This window comes from Crassostrea angulata, chromosome 10 (assembly GCF_025612915.1).
Source record: "Crassostrea angulata isolate pt1a10 chromosome 10, ASM2561291v2, whole genome shotgun sequence".
NCBI classification, from domain to species: Eukaryota; Metazoa; Mollusca; class Bivalvia; order Ostreida; family Ostreidae; genus Magallana; species Magallana angulata.
Genome location: NC_069120.1, coordinates 52325884 through 52345622, shown reverse-complemented (window position 1 = coordinate 52345622; position 19739 = coordinate 52325884). Strand labels below are relative to the sequence as shown.

Genomic DNA, 19739 nt, shown 5'->3' with positions numbered 1-19739 from the left:
ATAAATATCCTATATATACTGTGAGCTTTCTGCATGATAAATATCCTATATATACTATGAGCAAACTGTATTTAATCAAAAATGTGTCAAATAATTTATAAAACTCAATAAAATGGATTTTGTATTTTTTAATAGAATTTGGCAAAAAAGTTTCTGAGTCTGGTGAACAGAATTAAGCTCTCTGGGAAAATTGGAGTTGACCACCACAGTATGACATGTTGACTCTTTTCCTGGGGAGCTACAGATCTGCATCTGAAAGAGTCAGTGTTGAATAAACAAAGTTTTTCATAAAAAAATTGTTTATTCATCAATATGCAGAGTTGTGAAAGCAATTCAAATCTATCCGTTATCACTGTACATGTATTCACTTCCACACATAAATATTATTGCCCACTCCTTATTTGACACATGCATAGTATAATTTGGACCAGCCTTACAATTAAAAAGTAAACACAATTATTCAGTTCACATAATCTCCAACACAGGGACTACTCTTTCATGGAAATAGTTTAATGTAATCTCATCCGATGCCAAGGTCCGGATTACTCTCCCCTGGCAGTTTTTCGTTGTGTTTGTTACTCTTGTCTTGGGAGAGACAGCCCTTAAAGGAATTCAATCTGACATCAATCTCTCCATCTTCCAGCTGAAAATCAGTCAACAGTTTTATTGACAAATGTCTTAATGTTGAAATAAAACAAAATCTAATTTTACAAAATGTTTTCAGTACATGTATTGTGTCATAACAACACTTCAACTTTTACAAATAAGTTTAGGTAAATGCTGTGGCACCATCTTGCCATGCATATACATTGTAAGCAACATTGGATATTTAGCTAGATTACTGTAAACCAACTTTTATTGGCGACGACTTTATTTTTGAGATTTACAGAATATAAACTGGTTTTGGCAACAAATTTTCGCAATGAAAATGCAAGATATCAGAACATTTTAACTAGGGATCTTTGAAAACTGATTCATGACAAGAAATATTTGCAAACTATAGCGAACCTTGAGAATATTTCTCGCATGCAAATAACAGAAAAATTGCTTTACAGTATCAATGAATATTAAAAGATTTGACTGCAGTGTTACTGTTCATCAAATGATTCAACATGCAAACTACCGGTATGGCATACTTTATGTTTTGGCATGTAATGTACAATCACTTATAATGAACAAACAGGAATTTGTAAAAAAAAACCTATATTCCATCAATGGAATTCATTTCACATAACATCCATGGAATAGTTTACCTGAGTGTTTTTAAAACAAATTACCCTGGGAAATTACTACCGGTTTGGCTATATTGGAATGAATATGCTTAAACACACGTTTAAAGACTGTCTTTATAACATGAGGTATAAAGTGTCTTACCGGGTCCACTGCGTACAGTTCGTTGTAGCAGAACTCTGATATACACTTCCTGACACAGGCACTCTGCTCCGCGCCGTACTTGGCCAGACATTCTGGTCTGGTGTCACACAGAGCCTTGGCATTCTTATACTTCCGGTCCTAAGGGATCAAAAATCTTTTCTCTATATATGTATATACTGATTAAAATTGACCTGCCATGAGTTTGTTACTGTCAATTGAAAAATAATTTAATTGCTTAGTCAAGTAAGACTATAGAAGATCACTTACATCTCGTTTTTTCCTGAATGTGTATTGCTTATAGTCATAGTATTTCCTGCTCTCTACACACTCTGAGACGAGAAGGACCAAGGCCAAAACCAGCCATATTTCTTCTATCCTCATCTACAAAGGAAGCAACAAGAATTCACTAAAAGAACAGTATTCTGGCATGCCAATAAATAAGTTGCATGTTAACATAAATAAGTAGCATGTCAACATAAATAACGGTACCTTGCATCTTGCATGTTGGAAGTCACATGTGTGAATGTGCCACCATACTGCTTTTTTTATACTAAATTTGATGTGGCAAATGATGCAATGTACCTATTATCAATTCATACGGTACAAACTATACTCTGTCTCAGGTTTTTGCTTCCACCACTTTTTGCTTGATATTTCTATAATCATGAATATCATTGTGCTCAAACTACGTTCATCCAATAATATAAAAATTGTCTGATTTGAAATGCCCCTCTACTGCTTCAGGCTGCATACACAACCCAAAATAGAAAGTCTACGGGGATTGAGCATTGCATCAGCCATGAAAAAGCCCAGATAATAACATTGAAAAATTGTGCAAGATATTCTGAGTGAGTTGAGATTTAAACATTTCCATTAAAAATCTCTGTAAGAAATTTGTTTTCTTTTCTATGAACTTTTATGCGTGAAAAATGGTAATGTGTCAATGAAGATATATCTTGGATATTTTTCCTCCTCACGATTTCAACTGTATTTCTTATGTGTGTTCTTATTAAAATTCATCAAAAGGTGATGCAAACAATAACTTGGAACAGACTATAGAGTACAAAATTAAGAGCATGTCAATTCATGTCACAAATTCTGAACTGTACCACAGGGGCATCGTATCTGTTCTACATTCTATGACGTGTAGTATTTATATATATATGTCAATGTCACAAAGTGTAGAGCGGATACGATGCAAATGTGATTGTGCTTTATCAATGGTCAGAACGCAAATCTTGGTAGCAGAATATTAACCATCGGTGTATTATAAAATGTAAACATATTGAAATCGAATTAAACCCTGTTGTCCCAGTGCTAAAAATTTGATTATAACTTCTTGGGCAACGTCCGTAGACCGTCGAAAACACCAAAAAGAAACCGTCAGTTTTGTACCTTACAGCTGCCTTAGTCAAGAAAAATGTTTTTAAATTTTTAATCAAATATATTCTTAAAGCATCAATCAAATATTTTTTAAAAGCAACATTGTATTTAAATAGTCTATGAGCCTATTAACCATACGAGTTACCTCTTTTCACAGTAATCACTCAATCATCAATGAATTCCGACTACATATTACTGGAAATAGAATACTGACACTAAAAAAAGAACCAAAGTCCGGATACGAATTTGGTGAAACATTAGAGAACTCGTACATGATTTACTTTTTTTTAAATTTTAACGCAAAGCTTTTTTTTAAACTTCAGATTTTTATGAAAGTGTTATTCCACCAATTCTCTTTTTTTATTACCGGTAAAAAATCTTCGTGATTTTATTTAACATGTCCTACGTTGTTAAAAGATGGTAATATCTGCATAAGTTTTATTTTGTAGGACTGTTAATTTCTATTACTAAACGGTTCATGTTTAATTTATAAAACCCATCTGTTATCTCTTTGTAGTCCAGCAAAGAAGAAATTTCAATAATTTTTCACAAAGAAATAATTTGTGTTAGAATATCTGAATCCAACAATTTAGGGACAAATTGTCTCAATACATTGGACCGCATTTTGTGCCTTTGTATACATGTACATCGCTAGTCAGCTGCTCTACCAACTGAGCTATCTGGCGCCGGTATTCGAACCGGTCTGACCGTCACACTAGTACATGTACTTATTTAACTAACTGTATAGCAAATGACTAAGAGTAAAACTGTAACATAAATAGAGCATAGTTTATTACATGCATTGTACATTACAGTAAAAGTCAAACAGATATAATAAAAAATTCTGTTTCATTCCAATTGACATTGATACATGAATCAAAACTTCACATCCTTGCAAAATATTAAACTTAACAAATCATTATACAGTTCATTGTAACAGCCAATCTGAACACAATGGTGGAATCTTTTTGAGAATGTCAGCTTCAGTCTGCCTGATATCTGATACTATCCCCTCATTCCAAACGCGAGCGCTTTGCCGCCTGTTGTTTCTTCTTTGAGTTGTGATTGTTTTCTTTGTCTGCCACGATGTTACTCACTGAAGTCGATCGACCGTGCTGTACATACCGTGTTACCGTGGAAACACCATCCACAAATTTTGTCTTAAATAACACATTGGCATTATTAAACATGCCATCCTTCAGGGAAACCACAATGAACTGCAAGAGAAACAAATCTATACTGAGACCGATATTTATAAAATGCTAAATGTACCTACAGTGTATATGTATTTGACAGGTAAAAATAAATTGCCTCTTTCATGTCATTCATGCCTGCAACTGTTCTGTTAATCAACAGTATTTCCTTACCTGTGAGTGTTCGAGCCAGCCTTCTATTAATCAACAGTATTTCCTTACCTGTGAGTGTTTGAAGTGAGACTTGATCATCTGTCCAATGTTCTGAGTGTGTGATATATCTAAGGCAGCATCCACCTCATCCAGGATGTAAAGGGGGGCAGGCTTAAACAACAGCATGGCCAGGATCAAAGACAGGGCAATCAGCGACCTAAACACAAAACAGAATAATCCATGACTTCATACTGGTATCATTGCTAACATCATTACAAATTTTTTAAATTTACAATAACAAACATACATGTAAGAGCTATATTAATAACAAACAAACACAGAGCCCCAGACTGACCTCTGACCCCCACTGAGTTCACTGAGTGACTCCTTCCACACGTCACCAAACCCGACCCTGACCTCCAGACCGTCTAGGGCAGACTGACCCTCAGGGGGAGACAACTTGGCCCTAGCTCCTGGCAGCAGAGTGGAGAATATTGAACTAAAGTCCTGAAATTAAAAATTTGATTTGTTTAACTCAACATGAACCCCCTTAGTCATTGTTCATTAAGGAAAATAACAACTTGTAGTGAAATTCCCCTGGTATAAGGAAAATTTCCCTGTGTGGGGCCCCTCTGACCTTGTTGACCTGTTCCCAGGCCTTGGTCAGTGCCTCGTTCTTCTTCTGGTCCAGCTCCTCGATCACCGCCGCAATCTTCGTTTTGTCATTTAGCACAATCTTCCTCTTCTTCATCAAGTCAGCATACTGTCAATTCACATCATTATACATTGTTTAATTATCAATTATTTCATAATCTGGACTGTGTTAAACCATTGTTTCTAAACTAATGAATTACAATTTTACATCTAATATCTACTCCTTTTTTCAATTCTGCTGTTGATCTACTATGTTAGACATAAATATTTTTTGATATTGGATTATCGATGTTTTAACCAATATACATGTTCATGTACAACTACATTCATGTTACCTGTTCCTAAAAGATTAACCTGTTCCTAAGAGATATACATAGACTTACCTGTTCCTCTGCCTTGCCCAGCATGTTCATGGCCCTCATGTTGACACTCTTTGACAGTTTGTCTTTAGATTCCTGTAGCTTCCCTATCTTCTTCTCCGCTACTTTAGGGTCATTTGCCTGAAAGTCATATGCTGTGTTCAGGTGTCCAAAATATTTCTTTTCATCGATGATCCAGTCATAGTTCTTTAGAAGACTTTCCACCTAAAGTACAGAGCACCAAAGTTAACATCAGCAAATAATTTGTTTATATTATATATTATTTTAGCATAAATGGATAGTGTAAACTATCTAAATAGTAAACAAAGTTATGATGCATGACAAACACCTGTACCAGAACACTACAGGTCAAGTCCTACCTCTCTGGCTGCTGACTTGGAGTCGTTCTGGAACTTGGAGATTTTGTGCTCCAGTTCCTGGATTTTGAGCTGAGAGCTGTGGTTCTCTTTCTGTAAGTCCTTCTGTTCCCCGATCCTCTGCGAGATGTCCTTGTTACAGGCCTTCAACAGGTCCTTCTGTTTGTTCAGGGCCTCCTGTGCTTCCTTCACCTCAGTCTAAAAAGGTCAAGGCCAGCAAATGTCAAGGCATACAAGTTTATTTAGTCCATTTTACCACAAAAGAACCAATAGTATTGACAACACATTTCATTTCTAGATATGTAAAATAATAAGCATGATTAATCAGGACCAGATTCATATGCAAGTTAAATCAAGTTGCCTAATCTAATAAAAATAAGATTCTTCCCCAAAATTCTTATAGCTTTGTTTGACACCCATTCTATGCTTTGATGTGCCTTGATCTGTACCTTTGTTGTCTGGGATTTGTCTGCAAGGTCCTTGATCTGCTCTTCAAACTGAGCGATTGTCTCCTCCACGGTCTTTATCTGCTCCTCGTACGTCTCCACCTCTTTCTGTAGCTCCTCCATCTCCAACTTGAGACTCTCTGTTTCCTGCGCAAAAAAACAAATTGCCATCTAATTAAGAAGTCTTCAATTTAAATGCACACTGTATATTAACATACAGTCAAACCTTTCAATCTAAAAACTTTCATGTTCCTGTGAAAAAACCTTTTGGATATTGTAGTTTAAATAAACAAACAGTGGTTGCCACTTTCAACTTACTTTGACATACAAAATTATCCATGTACCCGGTAATTCAAGATAAAGAATGATCACCTGTATGCTGACAGGAAACTCCAGAATGAGGTATTTACCTGGTATTTTTCCTTCATCTTGCGACCAGACTCCTCCATCTTTTTCTTACTCTTGGTCACCTCTCCCTCCGCCTCCTTTAGCTCCTTCTCCCTCACCGCCTTGGCATTTTTTATCTTGTCCTCCAAGTCTTTGGCTTTCTTAGACATCTTTTTCTGAGTTTCTTCAGCTTTCTTCAAAACTCCTTCCTGTTCCTCTGCAAAGAAAATTAAGATACATGTAATTGTTTTGAATTAAAACTTTCATCAAAATTGCCAAGAGAAAGTATCAAGAAATCAAGCAACAGAAAGATTAAGCTTATTTTCTTTAAACAAGAAGCATTACCTATGAACTGTTATATTTATGGGTTATGGGCAGAAAGTACCTATGAATTGTTATATGAACTAAATTTATACAAGAAGCAGGTACCTATGGACTGTTTCAGTGCCTCTATGTCCTCGAGCTGTTGATGGTGGGAACCTTGTTCAAGGCGAGCTTTCAGAAGTTCCGCTTCCTGGACCTTCAGATCATATTTCTGCTTGAAAGTTGTGTACCTGAAACACAGAAAAGTTATACAGAATTAAACCACTGTCATCACTGCAAAGAGAATACATTCCATCCATATACATGTAATTTAAAGCATTAATCCATGTAAAGAAATTGAAGCTTACACAGAAATACACTGTAATTATACTTCAATACTGTAAATATGTAGCTTGTTTATAAGCATATATAAACTTACTTCTCTGCTACATGTTTGAGTGAGTTGAGTTCCTTCTCCACTTCATGTAGCTTAGTTTGTTTTTCTTTTAGCTTGGACTCCACCTCAGTAAACTCGGAAAGCTTCTCTAGGATTGAGTTAGTATGGGCTCTGGCACCTACATGTATCAAAAAATATTTATCATAAAAACAGTAGCGCTAATTGCAATATCCCATCTCATAACTGTTCTCTTTTCAATTGATGATCAACATGTTGATGTACAAAATTGTGTTAGTTGGCTAGTAACACATTGATGAATAGTGTTGTGTGAGCTGGCTACTAACACACCGATGAATAGTGCTGTGTGAGCTCACTATTAAAACATTGATGTTCAGTGTTGTGCTAGCTTTCTATTATTACATTGATTTACAGGGTTTCGTTACAGGGTTGCAAATAACATTTTCAAACCCAGGGGCCATGTGGGCTCCCAACTTTTCAAGTTATACAAGCCCACAATAGTTTACAGGGGCCCACTGATATTCACAATGAAATTTGTTTATAATATTAAAATATATACATGTAGAATAAAAACTGTGAAGTGTCATTATTAATTTGAATTAGATCCAATTTATTAAATTTGATTCTCTATGTATTCATACATTTTATAGATGAGATGTTTTGTAATTGTTAGAATAGCTAAATGACAAATAAAATTAGTTCTGTATTTCTGTGTATTTTGGAGGTATTAGTCCAACCCTTTGACCCCGTTACAACCATTATATAAATCATCTTATTTTTCTTATTAGATAACTGTAAACAAACGGTTTTATGATTATTTTAACATTAATTTGGCAGAATTATTAACTAATTACAAATTACCAACTAATAGTAATTTCAACACTAAAAGTAATAAACATCGGTTGCACAGTATGTGGTTGCATCACCGGTATTTATAACCCCTAAAGATAAGGAAATCTCGAGTTATTAATTACAACAGTGGTTAACTGATGCTGTGAAAACGGCTTGAGAATTAGTAAATTATCATTTGATTGCCTTTGGGGTTAATTTAAACGATTGTAAACTCATAATACAGGGGGACTTTAACTTCTCTTATGGAGGAAATTCCAACGAAGTTGCCAATCAAAAATTGACTATTTCGTTTAGTTGATCCTTGATTGCCAAAAAATTTTATACTCGCCATGTGGGCAACTAAATCTTTAAGAAATGGTCGCCCACAGTAAAAATTACTCGCATTTGCGAGTGGGCGAGTGGTTATTTGCAACCCTGCATTAGCTGATGATCAATATGTTGTTATGCAGTGCTATGTTACAATGTAGTTGATGATCAGTAAGTAGATGTACACTGTACCTCCTGTCAAGGTTCCTGCTGGATCGAAGGAGTCGCCCTCCATAGTCACTGACTTCTTCATGATCTTATCGTCGAATGTCACCTTCTTGGCACTGTTCATGTCGGAGCATACAAACACTGAGCCAAATACGAACTCCATAGCGGCCTTCAGGTCCTTCTCGTATCCAATCAGAGAGAGGGCAGTGTTGACATTTTTCTTACCGACCTGTTGTCAAAAAGTTTTCCTTAAAACCTAAATTTATTTCTTTTTACATCTTCAATTAATTTTGAAATTATTTTACTTTACTTCATAAAAGTTCTATGTAAAAAACCATCCTCTAAATTTTTTTCATTACACTACAACATTAAAATGCATTGTATGTAAAGCATTACATGTATGTACAAAAATGTATGAAAGGCATCCTATACACATACCAGGTCCTCGGCTCTCCGTACAACGTCCGGGGCGATACTGCGGGCTGCGATCTTATTGAGGGGGATGATGGTGTACCGTCTCCTCAGCTCTCCCTTCTGGATCAGTTTCTTCCCTGTCACCTCTGTGTCCACAACCACATTGTACAGCTATCAAACACATAACAAATCTTGTAAATAACTCGGTACAAAGCCAAACACACAGAGAGGGAGAGAGAATGAACATCTCAGTGACAATTCTTAATTCTCTCACCTTTCCACCAGCAGAAACTTCCAAAGCTGTTGCCATTTTGACATCTTTGATCTTTATGAGTTTACACACAAGGCCATGGACTTTACTTCTATCAAAATTTTTCTCAGGGTCTTTGTAGTCAAATTGAAGTTGAGGAAATCTAAAAGAAAAGTGAGTTTTACCTTTATATAGTACAATGTACATTAATTTCAAACAGAATTTGAGAACACTGGATTTTTTGCAGAAGAACCTACCACCAGTAACACTAATACAATCATATATGTGAATTGTGACCTTTTCAGTCTGCAACAAATTACCTGGCCTCAAGAGTCTCCAGATGTTCCTGCAGTTTGTGAACCTCCTGTGAGAGGGTCCTTCTTTCTGCAGCCAGCACCTCATCCCTTCCCTCTTCAAAACCTAACTTGTTCATCTCAGCCTAAAACACAAATCAATAGCAAATTTCACAATCATACTAGCAGGCAATATTTCTTGAGATTATCAGTTTTTCCAGTTAGAAATGGCTCCAATTTTTTACCAAACACTTTGGGAACAAATACAAACCTCTAGAGCTTTCATGTTTTTCTGTATGTCATCAAAAGCACTCTTGTCTTTCTGATATCCTTGTTCTGTCTTCTTTAAATCTGACTGTTTCTTCTTAATCTCTTGCTGTGCATGTTTCAGTCTGAAAGCAGTATCAATTCAACACCTCAAAATTAGCCTGACATATTTTTAAACAAGGGCACCGCTAAGCGGAGCATCCCCTCGCGACATGAATTATTGTGTGGGGGATGCTATTTTAGGAATATATAGTTACATAAATGAGGAGACCACATTCTACTAACCCTCCATTACTGCAAAAACTACTTTTTATTGACCTGTGTTTGATCTAATTCCAAAAAATATTAAGTTGTTGATTTTAACTGCTTACTTTCACTTTGGTTTTGCAAAAGTGAAGCGGAACTATTTATTGTCAAGTCCTACATAAAATTTCTGTTTAACTCTTTACCCCTTAATGCCACCTTTTGACGCATAGGCCATATCCTTAACACTCTACCCTGGGCTACCCTTAGACTGTTTTCAGATGAACTGAAAACAGCTGGTGTGTGTTTTTGAATAGATTTATTACAGGTCTTAGCAAATCAAACACATAGAAAAGTATATATCAATGGATTTGTAATAAATTAAAATTTTAATATTCATTAAAAAAAAAATTATTTAAGTCACTAATAAAGCAATACAGATGCTAAAAGGTATATGAAAATAAAACTGAGTGTTCTGCATTAAAGCTTTATTAAGAATAATTTCACAACAGATACTTGATAAACATATTCAAAACTGTATCCATTACAAATAATTATTTAATAATTTTTATAGAAAGATTCCATTATCATCATGGAATTCGTTTTTTGATAGTAAATAATTAAATGTACCTGTGGCTGACTTTTCAATTTATGTCTATCGTTTTCAGACTTATATTTACGATTTTTTTTCAATAAATGGTGTAAGAGAATTTGATAAATCTAGCATGATAACAAAATAAGTGTGTTGACTTTTTGAAAAAATACAAATTTACCGGTATATTCGTGTATTTAGGGGTAGCAGGTGTTAGTTTACTTAATATGCAATGACAAGAGAAGTAACTCTTGTTTATGTTTTACTTATCTCCCCCTAAGGGAGCTCTTCATCCTGTAAAGTTACTTTTAGTGAATGAGTTGAATAAAGCACATGGTCTAACAATGGTAGCAGAGCGTGGTTGAAAGAAAATTGGTGATTCCTAGTGTTAGAAACAGTGTAAGCGAGGTGTGACAATTAATTACTTGTTATTCAGAGTTTGATAAATGTGAAAAACAGTGGTGTTAGTGGACTGAGAAAATGTCAACAAAAATCAACCCCCCTTTGTACAATCCTAAAATCAAAAGTTATGAACTCTTCAAGCAAGAACTTTTAGCATGGAAAGAGGTCACTGAGTTAGATAAAAAGAAACAAGGTGTTGCTATAGCATTGTCTCTTCCTGAAAATGATGAGTCCCAGATAAGAGAAAAAGTGTTTGATCAGCTGAATTTGGAGGATCTCAAAAAAGAGACCGGTTTGAAAACATTGATAGAATTTTTGGACAAACATTTGGCCAAAGATGATTTAGCAGATAGCTTAGAGAAATTTGAAGACTTTGAAGATTTTAAAAGGTCTGATGGACAATCTGTCAATGAATACATTTCCATTTTTGATGCTAAATACAGAAAAATTGAGAAGAAAAATATGAAATTACCTCCAGAAATTTTAGCATTCAAATTACTCAAAAGATCACAAATTAGCAAAGAAGAAAGAATGATTGTTTTGACAGGAATGAATTTTGAAAATAAAGAAACTCTGTATGAGGAAGCTAAGAAATCCCTTAAAAAATTCAAAGGTGAAACTTGTGAAGGACATTCTTCTTCTACACCAATGTCCATTAAACTTGAACCAGCATTCCTTGCAGAGAACGAAGAAGCGCTGATGGCAGCTGGATATGCTAGAATGAGGAACAACAAATTTTATCGAGGAGGGGGAAGAAGTGAGCAGATGCGGGGCAGAGGATTTCAAAGTGGCCAAAGTCGAGGCTTTTATCGAGGTCAGCATGGGGGACAATCACGTGCAGGCAGTTCAGCAGTTAAAAAGAGTATGAATCCATCAGGACCAGATGGAAATGTGTTGACATGCAAGTCTTGCGGGTCATATAGACATCTGATGGCAGCATGTCCTCATAGTTGGGAAAATATGGCAAAAGTAAATGCATGTTCAACTGAAGAAGAAGAATTCGTACTGTTTACAGGTTACCAACCAAAGGAAATAAGACACCTGGGGATGGAAGCTAGAAATTGTGCAGTCCTAGACAGTGCCTGCAGTAGTACTGTGTGTGGTAGTGCATGGATCAACACATACATCGATTCACTCAATGATTTGGACAAAAATAGAGTTAAGAAAACTGAAGGCAGAAAAATGTTTAAGTTTGGAGGGGGGACTCGTCTGAAATCTGAAGGAGAATTTGCAATTCCAGCTCGTATAGCAGGGAAAGATGTGACCATAATAACTGATGTTGTTGATTCAGACATTCCGTTGCTGTTGTCATGAACGGCTATGAAAACTGCTGGTGTGAAGTTGAACTTAGAGGATGACACAGCGGAGATTTTAGGGAAAACAATGAACCTTAATGTGACCTCTTCTGGACACTATTGTATTCCCATAGATAAAGCAGAAATGATACCTGTTGAGGAAGTTTGCTCAGTCAGGATTGATGATGTAGACCCAAAAAAGAGATACTCAACTCTGTTAAAACTGCACCGACAGTTTGCGCACCCACCAAAGAAACGACTAGTATCCCTCTTACAGGATGCGGGTGCTTGGCGAGACAACTTTGACGAGGATCTTGAAAAAATAGAAGAGAGATGTGATGTGTGCAAGACCTATGCAAGAACCCCTTCACGGCCTGTTGTGTCATTTCCAATGGCGACTTACTTTAATGAGAAGGTGGCCATGGATCTGAAGTACTGGAGAGGAAAGTGGATCTTACATTTGATTGACATGTGGTCCAGATACACAATTTCCATTTTTATCCAGAGGAAAAAGACAACTGATGTCATTGATAAAATCATGTCTCACTGGATAGGGATATTTGGTGTTATGGGTGCAATTATGACAGATAATGGAGGAGAATTTAACTCTGACGAAATGCGAGAAGTGGCATCAATTTTGAACATCAAAGTGTGCACATCCGCAGGTGAAAGCCCATTTCAGAACGGCTTGTGTGAACGAGTGCACTCCGTAACGGATATGATGCTAACAAAATTGGAACAGGACTACAAAGATGTAAATGAGCAGAGCTTGTTGTGCTGGGCTAACATGGCAAGGAATGTATTACAGATGTGGAACGGCTTTAGTAGCCACCAGCTTGTGTTTGGATGGAACCCCAATCTACCCAACATTATGACAGACAAGTTACCAGCTTTAGAAGGCCGTACAGTGAGTGAGACTTTTGCTAAACATCTGAATTTACTGCACAGCACCAGACGAGCATACATAGAGGCAGAAGCTGATGAGAGAATCAGACGGGCATTACTGAACAAAGTGAGGGCAGCTGAACAATGTTATGAAAATGGAGATTTGGTGTACTACAAGCGTGAGGGTAGAGACAGATGGCTTGGACCTGGTAGAGTTGTGTTTCAGGATGGAAAAGTTGTTTTTGTTCGCCATGGGGGAGTTTTTGTTCGAGTGTCCCCTAACAGATTACAAAAAGCAACCGCAGGCTGTACTCAAGTAGAAGAGAAGATATCAGACACTGAAACTACAGGCACAAATAAAGAAAGAACACCACACCAAGGAAAAGCAAGTGAAAAGCAACTTAAAAAGTGTACAGTTTCTGAATACCTGTCAGAGAACAAAGAGGAACAGAAGTTACCTTTACCTCCTCAACGCAGTTTTGCACTAAAAACAAAAGACAACATTCAGTATAAGATGGGATCGGAGGATGAAAATTGGATAAAGGCAACAATTCTTGGCAGAGCAGGCAAAGCTTCTGGTAATAACAGAAATTGGTATAATGTAAAAGATGTTGAGAGTGAAGAACAAAAGAGCATAGACCTAAGTAGGCTCCCTTGGGAAAGAATCAGCGATGAATGTGTTAATTCTACAACATGTGAAAATACAAGCTGTGACAATATATCCCTAGCTAAACAAAATGAACTAGAGAAGCTCAAAAACTTTGACACATACACTGAAGTTCTGGATGAAGGACAAAATAGACTATCTACAAGATGGGTTATCACTTCAAAAGAAGAACAAGTAAGAGCAAGACTTGTAGCACGTGGATTTGAGGAGGAATTTGATATTCCAAGAGACAGTCCGACAGTTGGAAAAGGGGGTCTTAAGATATTTTTGACAATAACAGCAAGTAAATTCTGGGATGTCAAAACCACAGACATTAAGTCAGCTTTTTTACAAGGAAAAAAACTTGATAGAGATTTTTATCTTCAACCTCCAAAGGAAAGTATCACTCCTGTAGGAATGATATGGAAGTTAAAACACTGTCTTTATGGACTGAAAGATGGTGCTAGACAGTTTTACTTAAGTGTTAAAGAAGAACTTGATAAACTCGGCTTTGAACAGTGTAGCGTAGACCCGGCTCTCTTCTGCTATAGAAAGGATGGAAGGCTTCATGGAATCATCTGCTCTCATGTTGATGATTTTCTCCATGCTGGGGACGAAATCTTTGAGGGGCAGATTTGCAGGTTTCGAGAGAGGTTTTCAGCAGGAAAAATTGCTGAATGCCAATTTCCATATATTGGTTTCTACGTTAAGCAAACTCAAGAAGGGATAGAACTGGATCACACTAGTTACATGGAGAAGTTACAAAGTATAGAGATTGATCCCCTGAGAGCATATCAGAAGGAAAGTCAGCTAAGCACTGAAGAACAGACTGCATACAGACAGATCATAGGGCAGATCAATTGGGCAGTGCAGGGGTCAAGACCAGACCTTGCATTTGAAATGATAGACATGAGCACTAAGCTGAGAAGTGGAACCATGGCAGACTTAATCAGAGCAACGAAAACCATAAATAGGCTTAAAGACTTCAAAAGTATTCTGAGATTTCCAGCTTTAGATCTCACTTCAGTGAAGATAATGACATTTACCGATGCATCTCTAGGAAACCTGAATGATGGAGTGGGAAGTACTCAAGGAGTCATTATCTGGATTATGGATAGACAAGGGAAATGCTGTCCCCTTTTCTGGCAGGCTAAAAAGATAAGAAGAGTTGTCCGCTCCACGCTAGCAGCAGAGGCGCTTAGTCTACAAGAAGGACTGGAGGCAAGTTTTTACTATCGACACATGTTAGAGGAAATTTTAGGAGTCCCCAGCAAATCCATTGAAATTTATGCATTTATAGACAATAAGAGTGTGATAGAATCTGTGCATTCGACAAAACTGGTGGAGGACAGAAGACTTCGTATTGATATCGCTGCATTGACTGAAGCAGTTACTCAAGGAGATGTGAGGAAAATTCAGTGGTGTTCTGGACAAAAACAGCTCGCAAATTGCCTAACAAAAGCAGGAGCAAATGGTTTATGTGTTTTGAAGATTCTTCAGACAGGACGGATGTTGCCAGACTTTGTGTTTTAAATGGACAGAATTACTGTTATTCTTAAACCAGACACATTCTAATTAATTCTGAACTTTTGTCATTTTTAGTTTTGTTTACCTGTACATTATGCTCAAAAAAGAGAAAAGTATAATTAATGTTAGTTTACTTAATATGCAATGACAAGAGAAGTAACTCTTGTTTATGTTTTACTTATCTCCCCCTAAGGGAGCTCTTCATCCTGTAAAGTTACTTTTAGTGAATGAGTTGAATAAAGCACATGGTCTAACAGCAGGTAATGCACACCTTGTGTTCCGTTTTCTGTAACCACAAAATTTTGCATGAATTTGACATCTGGCTTTCATCATTCAATCTCACTACCAATAAATCTAGAAAATCTTGCCTCTAAACTTGATTATAAACAAAAAGTGAAAACATGTGCGATGTCCACATCGTAGTCCGCCATCTTTGTTTATTGTAGTAATGCATCACGCCACCATACACAGGTAAATCACGTGATATCTTTATTTAGAATGAGTGAACAACCATCCGTATACATGGCCAGGTGTATACCAGTCAATGTTTATAATAAACAACAGGTGTTGATGGGTCTAATTAAGAGCTGTATATAGGGTGCGATAAAAACCTCTAAGGGGAAAAGAGTTAAAATTGTGTTATTTTAACGATATATTAAAAAGTACTCAACTAACTGAATTGAAAATTACCAGGCTCTGTCCTTTTACCATGCCAAAAAGTTTACGAAGTTTAATAAATATCCGTGCAAGGGTTTTCTTTTAAACTTGCTTCCTGTAGTAGTTGGGGCTATATGGACTGTGGATATCGGCCTGGGTAGCTCAGTGGTAGAGCTCCTGACTAGAGTTGCAGGGGTCCCGGGTTCGTTTCCCGGTCCAGCCATACGTTTTCATGGTATTTATATACTCATTCCTCCTATCCTATTACACTTCCAAACTGAACACACCCACACATACACATGCACGCACAGCAGCGATGCTATGTCCCCTTTCGCAACAAGTTGCGCAAGGGGATAATAACAAACATTCAAACACACATTAAGCTATTAACTCTGTTAACTCACCGTAACGTTGTTATGTCACGCTACTTTCGCTCTGGGTGATTGATAACTCTTACTCAGAAATTTCGATTGATAACTCGTATACAAAGTTGATTATGACATTGATTTAATTAAATAATAATTTGTAATAGTATTAATGGTTTGGAAAAGCACATGCATTTTTTATTTGTTATTTTACAGAAGTGTGCAATCTATGATGAATATTTTTAGCTTTGAACGAATTTTGTCATAATGTATGCCCCCTTCCTTTACAATGGTGTAATTTTATCTAAGTTATTGCATAAAAATTTGACCAATTAATATGACATTGCATTTGCTTTAATCTTTTACAATGAGGCATATTGTGCAAAGGTTGGGGAAATTCTATTGGAAGGTTTTTTTTTTATTTACTAGAAAATTGAAATGGAGTGCACACACACACACACATACATACGAACACACAAACGCACGGTAGCGATGCTATTTCCCCTTCGCAACAAGTTGTGCGAGGGGATAAAAAACATGTTCAACTGTTTCAAAATCTTGTTGGAAGTAAGAGAACACATGCACATGTACATCAATGTTAAAAATCAATCTTTTTCTTACTTCATTTGTGCCTGCTTAGTTTCCGTTTCAGCTACACTGATCTCATTTTTAGCAGCTGAAAGATACAGAAGAAACATTATTTTTTACTAATAAAGTCAAAAGTTATTAAGTTTACATCAATGAATACAAATGTCACAAAGGTTTCACCACCTTTTTTTTCAGTGGGTAGACTTACTCATGAGCTGGTCATTGAGGGAGGCTGCCTCTCCATCTGTGTTACTGGACAGCCCGGCACTGACCGCCTGGTAGTGTTTCTGGGCCGAGTCGTGGTTGACCTGGTCTGTTGTACTCTGAGCCTGGAGCTTCTCAAGCTCCTGACCTAATTTACTCATATCTTTCTCTTTACTGACCAAAGCTTTCTTATTCTACAATCCAAAAGAAATGTTCAATTTATTTTCTTAAAATAGTAACATTCTCCAAAAATTCTGTTTAATCGTAAGACCTCATTGGGATTCAGAATCAAGAAACCTACATCTTGGATATTTTTGGTGAGTTCCTTTTTCTTTTTGTTCTCAGCCTTTAGTCCCTCCTTTTTGACATCCACGGCACTCTGAGCCACAGCTTCTACTTTCTGTTTGTCAGCAAGAGCTGCCTCCAGCTTCTGCATGACACTGCCTGACTCCTGGTCTCTCTTGTTTTCTAAGTCTTTTATCACTCCATCAAGTTCTTTAACTTTTTCTTCAATCTGTCAAAACCCAAAAAACTTCTTTACAATTATAATCAAATCATTCACGCCATTTCCTTCAAACAGCTTGAGTTGGGGATTTTTACTTTAAATCGAAATCTAAACACACCTCTGTCATCCTCGCTTTCAGTTTTTTTATGACTTCCTGCATCTCAAGTAATTCTTCAGCACTTTTCTTCTTTCTTTCCTGTAACATGTAAATTTACATGTATATCATTATCGATAACAATATCCTTTCCATATCTTTTTCATTGCAAATTTTCTTGATGATTAATTTATAAATATATGAATCTATTTTATGAACATTTTATTTGTAAAACTACATCAAACCTCTGCACAAACAAACTGGTAGGCGATGTACAACTTATTAAGGTGTTCAAGTTCTCGAATGATCTTCTGATATTCCAAGTAGGAGGACCTTTCCTCCCTAAGCTTTGATAGTGTAGGTGTAATATCTTCCTTTAAAACCTATAAAAGACATATCAAATCATTGCATGTGAAAACCAATAAAAGACCAATCAACAAACAGTTTCAAATCAATCATTATGTACCATGTCAATTTCCCTGAGTTTGGCATCCTTCTTTTCAATTGTCCTTTGAGCAGCTTCCTTCTTACTTTCATAGAGACGAGTACCAGCTGCTTCCTCAATCATTGACAAGATCTAAAAGGAAAATTATACACATACATGTAAATTGCAATGCTTTTTTAGCCTTTCCTGGCCTTTTTGTTGTTGTTGCAAAATAGATAAATTTCTTTTCTAAATCCTAAAATACATGCAAATTATTATCATGAGAATGAGACAAACACTTTCTAAAATACCTCTGGTGGTTTCATGTTAAGGACTTTTGTTATTCTTCCCTGCATGATGAGAAAATGTGGGTTGTTAACATTGAGCTGTACAGATCGGAACAGATCTTGGACTCTTGTGTTGTTGGCATTACTTCCATTGATCAAATACTTGTTTCTTCCTCCAATGACAACCTTTAAAAAAAACTTCATTCTATAAGGTATGTCCATTTCTAAATTAAAAACAAATGACTTTTCAAGTACATCAGGGACGTATATACGTCCCTGAGTACATGTAGTATTTTTACTATTATAAAGAAAATTTGGAATAAAAACATTTCATTCTGACATCATTCCAAATCAATTATGACCTATTTTTAAATTTCTTTCATTATTTTGCATTTTTTACATGAAAAAGTAACTTCTTGTATCAGTTTGTCCATTAAGTCAAATACATTGCAAGATAAAATATATGAGCATTCTTCAGTTTCACAGAGTTCATACATAAAATAAACATTCTGCATTTACTACCAGTATCTTAAGATGATGGCCTTCAAGATTGATAAGAATAAAGTGTGTAATTGGAATTTTTCTTCAACATACCTGGCGTGTGATAGTGATCTCATCGTACTGTTCATAACCAAGGGGACTTTGTTTTTTGTCAGCATTGTCAAATGTGATGCTGACAGTAGCCTTTGTGATGCCAGCTTGGCCATTCTTGTACACAAGCTCCTGTAGATTTGTTGCCCTCACCTAAATTAGACACATCTCATGTCAAAAACATATAAATGATTACTCTGCTTTCTGTTTTAAGTTTCATTAAATTCAAGCATAAACTGTTAGTCAACATTCTGACACTATTCAAAACAAAAATATTATATTCAAACGAGACATTCTCAACTGCATTTGAAATCGTTACTCTAAAATCATTAAATCGGTACATCTTCTCTTCTTACATGAGATAAATTGGTGATTCCCAGAAGAAAACAAATGGAGTCTAGAATGTTAGATTTCCCACTTCCATTGAGACCTGTTATGGCGTTGAAGAGCGGGTCGAATCCAATTATTTCTGTTCTTTGTGCATATGACTTAAAGCCATCAATGACCATTGATTTGATGAACATGGTCGGCAAATACGATCATCACCAAAATAATAACAAGTTTACTTAAATATGGCGCGCAACGGTACGCATGCGCGGTGAACCGTTTATTGATATATCGTACGAACGATATTCGTAAGGGTTAGAACGATTCAATATTGGTCAACATTTAATCACAAAAAATCGATATTGTAACAATCGCATATTTTCAACAAGTTGTGAATTTCCATGAAAATTATTATCATTATTTTTTTATTAATGCGACCATAAGGTAGAGACAGAGTTTATTTAATATATTAATTCAATTCAATTTATTGACAAAAACCACGTGTATACAGAG

At 36.1% G+C, this 19739-nt stretch overlaps 1 protein-coding gene across 1 annotated transcript; it reads right to left on the bottom strand.

Annotated features, from left to right (window-relative positions):
• Positions 1-281: 281 nt before the first annotated feature.
• On the bottom strand, positions 282-19493 carry LOC128165258 (structural maintenance of chromosomes protein 2-like). The gene is made up of 28 exons (XM_052829639.1): positions 19256-19493; positions 18903-19052; positions 18333-18494; positions 18064-18174; positions 17843-17980; positions 17622-17699; positions 17300-17512; positions 17003-17192; positions 16828-16882; positions 9599-9719; positions 9355-9473; positions 9059-9197; positions 8809-8955; positions 8395-8599; positions 7069-7204; positions 6756-6880; positions 6350-6543; positions 5943-6086; positions 5497-5691; positions 5141-5341; positions 4741-4866; positions 4459-4610; positions 4173-4320; positions 3950-3974; positions 3883-3917; positions 1642-1755; positions 1375-1512; positions 282-643 (listed from the first exon to the last, which is right to left on the bottom strand). Exons 1-28 carry the CDS (start codon positions 19421-19423, stop codon positions 521-523), a joined length of 3852 nt encoding a protein of 1283 aa, XP_052685599.1. The 5' UTR covers positions 19424-19493; the 3' UTR covers positions 282-520.
• Positions 19494-19739: the final 246 nt, after the last annotated feature.